This window comes from Mustelus asterias, chromosome 15 (assembly GCF_964213995.1).
Source record: "Mustelus asterias chromosome 15, sMusAst1.hap1.1, whole genome shotgun sequence".
Classification (NCBI taxonomy): Eukaryota; Metazoa; Chordata; class Chondrichthyes; order Carcharhiniformes; family Triakidae; genus Mustelus; species Mustelus asterias.
This window is the reverse complement of record NC_135815.1, coordinates 55,715,053-55,728,475: the sequence shown is the minus strand read 5'-3', so window position 1 is coordinate 55,728,475 and position 13,423 is coordinate 55,715,053. Positions and strand designations below refer to the sequence as shown.

The following is a 13,423-nucleotide window of genomic DNA, read 5'->3' as shown; positions in this document are numbered from 1 at the left end:
TAAATTTTTCTGTAGCTGCTTCTAAAGTCTGCATCGGCTCTTCCTTGTCATACATCTCATCCTTTTAATTCTCCAGATTGAACTTAGAAACAGGAGTAACCTATTCAGCCTCTCGAGCCTGTTTCGCCATTCAATTTAAGGGTCAGCATTCCATTAGCCACCTTGATTATTTTCTGAACCTGTTCATGGCATTTTAAAGAACTCAAAGTCTCTTTGGACATTTGCTGTATTTAACTTCATACCATCTAGAAAGTTCCCTGATCGATCCTTTTTCTGTCCAAAATGGATAACCTCACACTTGCCTTCATTCACGTCGTCTATCAATATTCCTGGTTTCTTTACAGCACTTTTTACATCACCTTTGTTCTCTTCGATCATTTTTATTGACTAGAACCATTTCTATCTATTTCCTAAAGCCAGAATCTTTTCTATTCCTCCATTTTCTTATGGGTTTACAAATGGAGATCTGCTGCCCCCTTGCTGCCTATGTGATATCATACCCATCAGCCAGAACTGCCACTTCCTTTATTTTAGCTTGCTCTCTCCCAGGTGTGACCCAATGGCCATTGGAATGCTATTTCAAAATTCTTCCATTCTTTCACATTCTCAAAAGTCTGTTCTCATTTCATTGATTGAAAGCACCTGTCAAACAGCATCTCCTTGTCCCTGACAAATTCTACAAATGTTTCATTCAGCCTTCTCTTCAGTCCAAAATTTTAATTGATAAGTTTCTGGAACACGTTTATAAGCATTAAATATTGCAGTCTTAACTGTCTATTAATTTGAGAATTGTTCCTCTGGAAGACTAGAATAAACATCAATTGCTTTCCCACCAGGACACTTTGCAACATTAGAGTCCATGCATCCTTTGGCCACACCAACTTTGTGGTCACTTTTTTTGAACAAGATAAAATATTTCTCGACTCCATCCTCAGTGAAGTTAGGCACTAGGTGAAGAATCTTTGCTAAAGCTGAAAGTGGGGCTCAACTCATCTTCTGAATCCGTGGCCCTCTTTTAACACAGTGTAAACTTGTCTTCAGCTAGTTGTTTGTTTTTTCCTCTCTTTGAAACTCTCTTTCTCTATCTTTTTCCTCCTTGCTAGCTTCACTCTCAGGAGTTCAAGTTCAAGCCTTGCATTTCTTTTTCTTATATTTCAAGGTGCTGCATTCGCAACTCAATTTTGGGCAAGAAGGCAGCAGGGCCCCGACCAGCCACCCGCCTGCCTGATTAAATGCCCCCTGCCACCAACCTTGCCACAGGGAGGTTATTAAATTCTGCCCCATGCCTCTGCTTTTGGTGAGCACCCCCCCAATACCCCGCAATATAATGTCATCAGTGTCTTGCACTCTATTGTGGAAATGCATTCAAATATAAAACAGGTTAATTTGGTCTATAGCTACAAAATGGTGCCACCATGAACAATTTCACGTTTTTCATGGTCCTACACATTCTACACACTTTGACCATGTTTGCTGAGAATACTTAGCATCATTGCAAAATGTTATAGTGAAAATTAAGTGTTCCAGCAATCCAATTTGCAATATTGTACATTGAAAATCTAAAGAGGAGCAGTGTTTGCTTTTCCAAGAACTGCAAACTGAACACTCACTAACAGAAAGATTTTGTGTTTCAGAAATTGTTCAGTGAGTTGCACAAGTTCTTGAACGATGACGAAAGTAACCCTGAAGTAGTGGAATGTAATCAACCTCCTTGTAAGAAAGTCCGATTGCAGGATTCTGAAAAGAATGATGAGGATGGAGATCAGAATGAAGCAACCAAATTGCTGTCGAATGAATATATACTTTGCAGTGACCAGGGTCAGACCTGCACTGTGTGTCTGGGAATTCTACAAGACCTGTGTGAAAAGGATTTTGTGAAAAAGGTAAAATGTTTTATCTACAGTGCTGTTACATAAATTAAGCCATGATCTGTTATAAATCTTCAGAAAAAGATGCTGATAATTACAGTTCAGGTTTTGCATGGTGAGTTAAGTCATAAATTATACTAATTAGCAAGGAATTTTAATGTTTCAGAAAGTCAAGATCATGCATTAATTGTGTCTTATTTGTTTTGTCTTAATTTTCTGCCATTAGTGGTCTTATTATATTTGAGTATTTGATGATGATGCTTTTTGATATTTTTTAACATATACAAATTAATATTATGCCGTGGTCACTTTGCTAAATATTACTTTAGGTTCACAGTATAGACACTTGTAGGTGTGACTGATCAGTGCAGCAAATCTTAGATTTTTTTTCAGATGTTACAGTGATTAATGATTGTTTTTCTTCCTGAATAATTAGAGCCAAAAGTAAAAAAAAGTCTTCAACACTGGCTGAATTAGATTAGATAGCAAGGACATTAATTGTACCCTGGAAACTTGTACTAATCATTTATTCAGTGACATATAGACTATAATGGATAACTCTGTTCACATGTGCCAGTGGCCAGCTTAAATCGTATATTCAATAACAAATTGTGGGGTGAGCACATTTATCAGAGTTGAAAAGGAAAGCCGTGTTCTGCTTTACATGGGTTGAGTAGTGGTGGGGGCGTTGGGGGGGGGGGGGGGGTGGTGGTTGATTGGATTATTGAAGTGCTGTTTGACTCTTACAAGCTGAACAGTCAAGCATTCTATCTCTTGGTCTCCAGGACAATTGTATCTCAATTGATGAAGCTGTGAGGAAGGCAGGTGTGAAAGATGGAAAATTTACACTGGTGCCTTGGAAAATTTTTTCTACTAATTTTGGATTGAGGCAGAGCAGGGGAAGGGTTATTTATTAACTAGCTGGACACTGGGTTCCTAAAGTGGAAATGCTCTATCCTCTTCACACATCAAAATTGTCTAATGTAAGAAGGCTTGTACTTGTAACCTTTAGCTGAACTTGACCAGGCTATTTAGACTATAGTGTATTTGTTTCATGCTTATTGGTTAGTACAGTTAAGAAAGTACTGGGTACTGCAGACCCCATGTACAGAGTTGGGCCCCTGTGCTCTGTAAGATTAGAAATCCTGAAACTTTTCCATACAATCTAAATGTTTCCATGTTAAATTATCATAAAATCCTACAGTACAGAAGGAGCCCATTCAGCCTATCGGGTCTGCACCAATCACTATTGCACGCAGGCCCTAATCGGTAACCCCATATATTTACCTGCTAATCCCCTGATACTAGGATTAATTTAGCATAGCCAATCAACCTAACCCACACATCTTTGGACTGTGGGAGGAAACCGGAACACCTGGAGGAAACCCACGCAGACATGGGGAGAACGTGCAAACTCCGCACAGACTGTGACCTGAGGCCGGAATTGAACCCTGGTCTCTGGCGCTGTGAGGCAGCAGTGCTAGCCACCGTGCCACCCCAAGCTACTTTGACAGTCAATTCAGTCACTGTACCCATCTCATCGGTACTGCATTGAAAGAGACTCTTCACTAATACTCCTGAGAAATATTCAATTCCTGAATGGATTGCCATAATGTAAATTCAGTTTCCTTTGAAAATGTTAATCCACTAACATTTGGCCTTATGTTCAATGTTTCCTGGTCTTCAGAAGTAACTTTTATTGAACCTTTTGAAAGCCATGTTAATGGACGGTAGGGATACCCTGATTACAAATGGCAGAAACTGTTCTCATTTTTCTTTTCCTTCAGTTTCCTTTTGCTAAATACAGAATAACATTGTCATGTAATGTCCCCCTATTTTTGTCGTGAGCGCCCTATTCATGTAAGTGCACAGGACCTTTAAATGCTCTTGTGTAGTTGTGCATTTGTGGTAACTTCAAAGGGGCTAGCACTGCTGCCTCAAAGAGCCAGGGACATGGGTTCAATTCTGGCCTTGGTTCACTGTCTGTGTGGAGTTTGCACATTCTCCCTGTGTCTGCATGGGTTTCCTCTAGGTGCTCCGGTTTTCTCCTACAGTCCAAAGATGTGCAGGTTGGGTTGCATCATGTGCAAGGAACTCCATCACTATGTTACGGCCACATGAGTGGGGTTCCACCTCAAAGTCTTGACTGTAATGAGGTTTTGAAAGATTTTGAAGGATGAAGTAATTTACTCCATGCTTAATAAATTACATGCAGATTGCAAACAATTGAGTCTGACTAACTTCTGTAAGGTTTAAACCAAAAATGGGTTAATTTTTAATGAGTTAAAACCCACCCAGGTAAAGATAGCCAAGTATTTAAAGTAAACCCATGCTTCTCGAACCTTTGCAACCCGGATTCACATACCCAAAATTTACAAGTTTTACTGAAGGTACCTACTTCCTTAGCCAAATTAAAGTTCAATGCTGAAAACCTTTTTTAAAAAATAAGAGCAGTGCTCAGAGTGTGGGAGATTCAATCTGAAAATCCCGCCAAATAAAACAGCGGGATCTTTCAAAACCTCATTACAGTCAAGACTTTGAGGTGGCACCCCACTCATGTGGCCGTAACATAGTGATGGAGTTCCTTGCACATAATTGCAACCAGGTATTATGAAGGAAAAATAAATTTAGTAAACATCTTCATTTAAGATGTTTATTATAGTAATAAACGATGAGTATTGTATAGTATGGACAGCGAGTGGCAAAAGATCAAACAATAGATTATGGTAAAGGTTATTCAGGGTTTTGGGCACAGATAATTATATACAGGGTGGGACTTTCTGGCCCTTCCCACTGGTGGGATCTTGCAGATTCACCAAAGGTGACTCCGTGGCTGGTTCCCTGAGGGTGGGACAGGTGAGCCATGCAAAACGCCGAAGACATCAGCAGGATCTTCCATCCCGCCGGTGGCCAACTGTGAGCTACCTCCACTGCTGGAAAGCACTCTGCAGGAGGGGGTCACAAAGTCTCGCCCATACTGTTTAATCACCATTATTCATAGGGAATTCTCACTTTAAATCTCTCAGTAAAAGCTGATGCTCAGCTTATAATGCTACTAGCATTATCGCCACTGATGTCAGACAAGGTTGATTATCTTCAGACGGTAGACACAAGTCAGGTACTTAACAGCAATTTGTTTTGGATATGAGAGACAATTTTAACAAAGATAGCTACTTTAAACAAAAATATTTCACCAGTGAAGTTCAGGAAATTCCCAACATCATAACTAGTTTCTGGAGAGTTAGGATTTCACAAACAATGGGGGCAATTCTCCAAGCCCGCTGCGCTTCTCTAACCGGGAGACATCAGTGGAAGATGCTTCGTAGGCTTCCCGCTGGGCGCCTGGGCCTCCGCAAGTCTCCCAGGCAAAGCTTTTGAGCTTCATCAGTTCCGCGTTGGTAATCGGTGCGGAGCTGATTTCAGATAATCCGCATTAGCATCTCCCTTCCAGCAGGGTTTACAACTGCTCCCCACTAACAGGGAACAGGCCGCCCGAGCCCTCGAGTGAAGAGAGGTCATGTAGGCCCCCGCAAGAGGTTAGAGAATGGGGATGGTGCCCCTGGGGCAGTGCCAGCTTTGCCTCCTGGCAATGCTCAAGGGGCACACTGGCACTGCCCATGACCACTTTCTCTCCATAATAACTTCAGAAGGGATTTATTTATTTGAAAGCTTTTGAGCTTCATCAGTTCCGCGTTGGTAATCGGTGCGGAGCTGATTTCAGATAATCCGCATTAGCATCTCCCTTCCAGCAGGGTTTACAACTGCTCCCCACTAACAGGGAACAGGCCGCCCGAGCCCTCGAGTGAAGAGAGGTCATGTAGGCCCCCGCAAGAGGTTAGAGAATGGGGATGGTGCCCCTGGGGCAGTGCCAGCTTTGCCTCCTGGCAATGCTCAAGGGGCACACTGGCACTGCCCATGACCACTTTCTCTCCATAATAACTTCAGAAGGGATTTATTTATTTGATGTCTGAACCGGCGGTTGCTTTTGAGGGTTTGGGGGGTGGGGTGGGTGGTAGTGGTGGTGAGTAGATTCTGTGATGTCCCAGCCATTAACCAACCCCCTGAATGAATAATTATCCATCTTGATGAGGTAGGGAGACATATCTCCGTATAACCATTGTTCTAGCAGATTTTCTGTCCCTGATGGAGAGGTGGTCTTATAGATATGAGTGCTCTGTCTAGTACATTTTAGTAAGTTCCTTTGACATCCTCAGGTGTGAAATTCCAGAAAAGGATATTGTGACATGTCTGAATTGCAGTTCACGGCGGAACTTTCCAGCTGGTCAACCTGCAATTTCAGACATTGGGTGACTTATGGCAGTCTTTTTTAGTTGGTGCCTTTTCTTGTATTTAAAAACTCCTTTTTAAACAGTTCATTATATGTTTGGTAAGCTGATGAAATTACAAATTAAAATCACATCATGATGACTAAGATAGATTATATCTACAACAGCCTTTCCAACATTGTCTTGTCTCCCAGCCATTTGCATTCTGAACCACCATTGTTCTGCATTGTTCTTGCTACGCTCATGTAGTCTGAGTTGCACTCTTTTAAATCCATTCTAACTTAACTCATGACCACTCTTACTATTGTCTAATTTTATGATTGACATGTTTTAGGTGTATAACTTGTAGTTTGGGAGGTATACGTTTTGAATAAAGTGAAAGTATTTACAGAATATGGTATTGAGTGTTTGCTTTGTTTAACTTTTCTACAGTAAAGGTTTTTGTTTTAAAACATGAAATCTTGTAGCATGATGCTTTCAGTTAATAGGGAGTTAAAATTTCTTTTTAAAGTTCCGGTCTCTACCAAGATCATAACATTCCTAATTCCACTTTCTGGCCCTTGTGCTGTCTCCCCTTGAAAATAACTTTTGTTTTCTTCCTCAAAACATCCTCCCTGTTTGTTCTTCCAATTACTGTCCCATCTCCAACCTCTCTCTCTTCTCTAAGGTCTACTATCATCTCCCAGTTCTCATAACCTCTTGCTCAAATCCTCTCAGTCCAGCACCTGCCCTTGTCACAGTCCTGAAATGATGCTCACCAAAATCTGAATGGCATTCTTTGTGACTGTACCTAAGATGCTATATGATTCCCCATTCTCTCCACACTGCTTTGTGGCTTCCTTCCTTCTGATTACAAGGATGGATTTTCCACTCATTTCTGCACTGCCATCTTTAGAATCAATCCCTGACCTTGCACAGTTCCATATCAATAATATTGCCTTTTGATAGCTCTCTTTACAGGTTGAGGTAAGCTTCCACATGCTTTTGGCATTTGACTGCGCCTCTCCACCAGCTTCCTTAACTGGTCCCATCCTGGATGAGCCATCACTTTTTCCGGCCCAACTTTGAGAAGATCAAAGGCATGATGTGCCAAAAACTCTCCTCCCTTACCACAGATTCTTCTTCCACCCCCCCCCCCCCCCCCAACTCACCCACCCAGTTACTTTTTGGCAAATGTGACCTCCTTTTGACCTTGAGTTCAGTTTCACATCCCAAAGGCTACAAAGTTTCCACTTCTGCAACATTGCCTGCTATTACCTCATTTTCCCATCACATGGTTTCTATGTAATGTGGCGCGCAGCAACAGATCAGGATACTGAATATCAAGCCTAAGAATGTATAAATGCTCCCAGAATGAATATAGCCTTCCCTGTATCTAATTTACAGAAAACACAATTAGTTGTAAAGTTTTTTTTTTCTAACCTGGCCTCACAATACCCGGTGACTTAATTTGAGACTAATTATCTTGACACGAGCAGTTAAATTAGTGTTAACAATGCTTCTTGACTTGGCATCTGCCCCCTAGTGACCTCCACATGCTTAACTGATAGCAACAAGTAGGAGAAATTAAGCGTTTAGTAGGAATCATTATGTACATTGGTTGCCTGGACCATATTGGTAAAATTACATGTATAAAAATATGTATAACAAATGGTTACGAGGGAAGGTGAAAATAATGAGTCAGTACAGAGGAAAAGGAAAACAAAAAAGAAATTGCACTTTTAGTGTGCATGACCTTAATGCAGTTAGTTGGTTGGGTGTAAGAGAGACAGTCAAACATTAAAGGGATTATTGATGCAAAAAAGTCATTGTACCTTGCCGATTTTGTTATTTTAAATCTATTTTGCTCTGAATGGAAAATGTTGTTTACTTTCAGGTGTGTAGTGAAGTGGACTCTGCTGGTTATCATTTTAGCAGTCTTGTACTTTCAGTTTCACTGCCGCCCCAGCTCTTAGTCAGAGAGGTGAGTTTTCCCAACATATATTTTTTAAACTTTTTTTTTGCAGCACAAAATGTGTAGTTAAATCTTTTTAGCTTCTTCTCCTTGTTAATTGACTTGACTGGGAATTTGCTTGTCAGCCAGAGTAATCTGGTACAAAGGCAGCAGGATGGTACAAGTGATGAACTCTCCACTGGAGAGGTGATGTTCTTGGCACCTCCTTTCACAATCCAAAGTGAAGTTTAAAGTTTATTTATTAGTCACAAGTAGGCTTACATTAACACTGCAATGAAGTTACTGTGGAAATCCCCTTGCCGCCGCATTCCGGCGCCCGTTCCAAATTAGTTTGTTCTCTTTCTTTCAACCCACCCAACAAATCTCTGTCTAGAATCCTAGACTGGAACTGGTTAAACTTGGGATGAAAACTCTCTTCTGAGTAGAAATGAAATATTAAGCTACTTTTGTTACTGAGCGTGTCTGTTTAGTTGTTTGCTTAATGCAATGTTAGTCGTTTTGGACAATTAACAGAGCATATTGTCTTCAGTCTTTTTGGTCAGTTTGCTTTTCTATTGGCCTAATGTCATTTGTGAAAGGATTATTTATATCAGAAATCACAGAGCAAAAGGAGACCATTTTGCCTTGGAGCTGGTTCATGAGCTGTGCTTTCTGCTCTAATCCCATTACTTTTCCGTGGTTTCTTTTCTTAAATGGAATTTGGAAATACTTACCCAATTCTAATTCCTTTTTAAATGCTGAAACCTCGGTAACTGCTTGTGGCAAAGCATTCTATATTCCAGTAATGCTCCCTGGGGTGGCATGGTGGCACAGTGGTTAGCACCACTGCCTTACACCCGGGTTCGATTCTGGCCTCGGGTGACTGTCTGCGGAATTTGCACATTCTCCTCACATCTACATGGGTTTCCTCCGGGTATCCCGGTTTCCTCCCACATTCCAATGATGTGCAGGATAGGTGGATTGGCCGTGCTAAATGCGTGGGGTTACGCGGATAGGGCAGAGGGGAAGGCCTGGGTGGGATACTCTTTCGGAGAGTCGGTGCAGATTCGATGGACTAAATGGCGGCTTCCTGCACTAGAGGGATTCTATAGATTTTTGTGGGATAAAGAATTCTTCTTACTTTCCACCTTCATTCTCCTAGTTTTTCTTTTGTATTTTTGCTCTGTGGTCACTGATTTTGCAAAGCAGTGGAAACAATCTTTTACTATTTACCCTCTGAAAAGCTTTCCTAATTTTGAAAATTGCTTGAATTCTCCGAACAACATTCTCTGAAGAATCCTGCAGTTTTTTTGCCTGAATTACTACCCCTCATTCCTGGTATCATTCAAGTGAATTTTCATTATTCTCTTTCCAAGGCTGTCATATCTTTTCTCTAACTGGGAACTTGGAATTGTACCCAAAATTTGAATTATGATTTCAAAAGGAAATTGGTTGGGTAGTTGAAGGAAATCAGCCTGCAGGGCTCCAGGAATTGAATGGAGGAGTGGGACTAATTGGATCATTCTGCAGCGAGCTGGCTTATACTTGATGGGCTGAATGGCTGCCTTCTGTGCCATAAAGAACTCTATGCTGTATCAAATCAATGCCTTGCACAAATTTCACATCACTGATCTGCTTTTATAAACAGGCATCTACTCAACCTGGAAAATTCCCCAGGTATGCCCTACCGACAGAAAGAAGGGCAAATCCATCCGGCCTGGGGAAGGATGTGTAGGTAGTTTGAGTTATGTTGAGATCAAAAAGGAGGAGGTATTGGAGGTCTTGAGAAACATTAAGGTAGACAAGTCCCCAGGACCAGATGCAATATACCCCAGAATACTGAGAGAGACAAGGGAGGAAATTGCTGGGGCCTTGAGAGAAATCTTTGTATCCTCACTGGCTACAGGGGAGGTCCCAGGGGATTGGTGAATAGCCAATGTTGTTCCTTTGTTTAAGAAGGGTAGCAAGTGTAATCCAGGTAATTACAGGCCGGTGAGCTTTACGTCAGTGGTAGGGAAATTATTGGGGAGGATTCTTCAAGACAGGATTTACTCCCACTTGGAAATAAGTGGACGAGAGGCAACATGGTTTTGTGAAGGGGAGGTCGTGTTTCACTAACTTGATCGAGTATTTCGAGGAAGTGACGAAGATGATTGAGGGTAGGGCAGTGAATATTGCCTACGTGGACTTCAGTAAGGCCTTTGACTAGCTCCCTCATGGCAGACTAGTACAGAAGGCGAAATCGCATGGGATCAGAGATGAGCTGGCCAGATGGATACAGAACTGGCTCGGTCAAAGAAGACAGAGGGTAGCAGTGGAAGGGTGTGTTTCTGAACGGAGGGCTGTGACAAGTGATGTTCCTCAGGGATCAATGCTGGGACCTTTGCTGTTTGTAATATATATAAATGATTTGGAGGAAAATGTAACTGGTTTGATTAGTAAGTTTGCGGACGACACAAAGGTTGGTGGATTTGCGGATAGTGATGAGGACCGTCAGAGGATACAGCAGGACATAGATCAGTTGGAGTCTTGGGCGGAGAGATGGCAGATGGAGTTTAATCCAGACAAATGCGAGAATGCATTTTGGAAGGCCTAATAATAAGAAATATACAGTAAATAGCAGAACCCTTGACAGTATTGATAGCAGAAGGATCTGGGTGTACAGGTACACAGATCACTGAAAGTGGCAACGCAGGTGGAGAAGGTAGTCAAGAACGCATATGGCATGCTTGCCTTCATCGGCTGGGGCATTGAGTTTAAAAATTGGCAAGTCATGTTGCAGCTTTATAGAACCTTGGCCGCACTTGGAATATAGTATTCAATTCTGGTCGCCACACTACCAGAAAGATGTAGAGGCTTTGGAGAGGATACAGAAAAGATTTACCAGGATGTTGCCTGATATGGAAGGCATTAGCTTTGAGGAGAGGTTGGAGAAACTTGGTTTGTTCTCACTGGAATGACGGAGATTAAGGAGCAACCTGATAGAAGTCTACAAGATTATGAGGGGCATGGACAGAGTGGATCGGCAAAAGCTTTTACCCAGGATGGAAGAGTCAATTACTAGGGGGCATAAGTTTAAGATGCGAGGGGCAAGATTTAAAGGAGATGTACGAGGCAAGTTTTTTGCACCGAGGGTGGTGGGTGCCTGGAACTCGCTGCCAGGGGAGGTAGTGGAAGCAGATACAATAGTGAATTTTAAGGGGCGTCTGAACAAATACATGAATAGGATGGAAATAGAGGGATATGGTCTCCAGAAGGGTAGGGTGTTTCAGTTCAGTCGGGCAGCATGGTCGGTGCAGACTTGGAGAACCGAAGAGCCTGTTCCTGTGCTGTAATTTTCTTTGTACTTTGTATATGCGATATATGATGCAGAAAAAAGTCATTTGGCCAAACCCATCTCCCAGCTTTTCTCATCTAAATCAACCATCATATCCATTTACTTCCTTCTTCCTCATCTGCTTATCTAGTTTCAGCAAAGCAAAATGATGAAGGTATCATCGGTGGTATCAAGAGGCATTTCTTCATTATAATTTTCTCACTGATACTTTGTTTGGATTCTGCTTGGATCATGCAGCTCCAGACCTCCTTACAGCCTTGGTCCAAACATGGACAATAGAGTTGAATTTCTGAGGTGAGGTGAGAGTTATTGCCCATGACATCATGGCAGCATTTGACCAAGTGTGGCACCAAGGAGTCCTAGTAAGTTAAACTCAATGGAATAAGAGGGAAACTCTCTACTGACTGGAATCACATCTAGCACAATGGAAGGTGGTTGTGGTTGCTGAAGGCTATTCACCTCCGCCTCAGTTTCTGCCAAAGTTTCTCATGGTAGTGTCCTAGGCCCCACTATCTTCAGCTACTTCATCAATGTCCTTCCTCCATGATAAAGTTAGAGGTGGAGATGTTCACTGATGATTGCACAGTGTTCAGTTCCATTCACAAATCATAAGATAATGAGACAGTCTGTGCCTGAAAGTAGTAAGTCCTGGACCACATCCAGCTTAGGCTACTAAGTAGCAAGTACTATTCGTACCACATAGGCATCAGGCAATGACCATCTCCACCAAGGGAGAACCTAATCACCTCCCCTTGACAGTCAACGATTTTACCATCACTGAATCCCCCAGCATCAACATTCCCGAGGTTGATCGACGACATAAATACTGTACCTATAAATACAGGAGTGGGTCAGAGGCTGGAACTTCTGCAAGAGCACCTGACTCCCAAAGGTTGTCTGCCATCTACAAGATGTAAGTCGGAAGTGGAACACTTTCCACTTACCCTGGAAGAGTGTAATTCCGACAAAACTCAAGAAACTCGACACCAACCAACACAAAGCATCCCACTTGATCGACACCCCATCCATCACTGAAATGTTCATTTCTTCTATCACTGACGCACAGCAGGGGAGGGTTCCTTCAACTACATCCTCCAAACCTGCAGCCTCCATTGCTTGAGAACGGCAGCAGGTGCATGGGAATACCACCGCTTGCAGTTCCCCTTCAAGCGCCACACCACCCTGACTTGGAAATATATCATTGTCCCTTTACTGTTGCTTGGTCAAAATCCTGGAACTCCCTCCCTATCAGCACTTACACCGCCTGAACTGCAGCACATCAAGGTCACTCAGCACCACTCTCCTGAGGGCAATTAGTGATGGCCAACAAATGCTGAGCTTATCAGTGACTCCCAGATCCGCTGACTGAATAAAAAATAAACTTCATGTTCCAATGTATAAAATCCAGATTTTCCATTTGCATTTCATGGCAGGTTTTACCAGCACTGCTATCTTTTTTTTTAAATCTTGAGTATCAACGGGGTGGCACGGTGGTTAGCACTGCTGTCTCACAGCGCCAGGGACTCGGGTTCGATACCCGGCTTGGGTCACTGTCTGTAGAGTTTGCACATTCTCTCTGTGTCTGCATGGGTTTCCTTTGGGTGCTCCGATTTCCTCCCACAGTCCAAAGGATGTGTGGGTTAGGTGGATTGGCCATGCTAAATTGCCCCTTGGTGTCGGGGGGACTAGCTAGGGTAAGTGTGTGGCTTTGTGGGATGGGGCCTGGGTGGGATTGTGGTTGGTGCAGACTCAATGGGCTGAATGGTCTCCTTCTGCATTGTAGAATTCTATGATTCTTCTATTCTCACTTCTCAACTTTATGAAACATGCACAATATATTTATTTTGGCTGTTCTCTTTTGCACAATCTACTGCTTCATATATATTTACATTGAGCTGCATCTGTCAATGTCTGTCCAGTCTACTGTCTTTTTGATTGTCTATGATTAATTTATGCCTTTCTACAGGTTCACTGATGTGAGATAAAAACATTATATAGA

General features: G+C 42.3%; 1 protein-coding gene across 1 annotated transcript in view; it reads left to right on the top strand.

Moving 5' to 3' along the window:
• pus10 (pseudouridine synthase 10) overlaps positions 1-13,423 on the top strand; it is an 89,464-nt gene that overhangs the window by 15,488 nt on the left and 60,553 nt on the right. The window contains exons 3-4 of the mRNA XM_078229916.1: positions 1,635-1,883; positions 8,031-8,117. Coding sequence (XP_078086042.1) covers positions 1,635-1,883; positions 8,031-8,117 — 336 coding nt within the window. The remainder of the gene's footprint in view (positions 1-1,634; positions 1,884-8,030; positions 8,118-13,423) is intronic.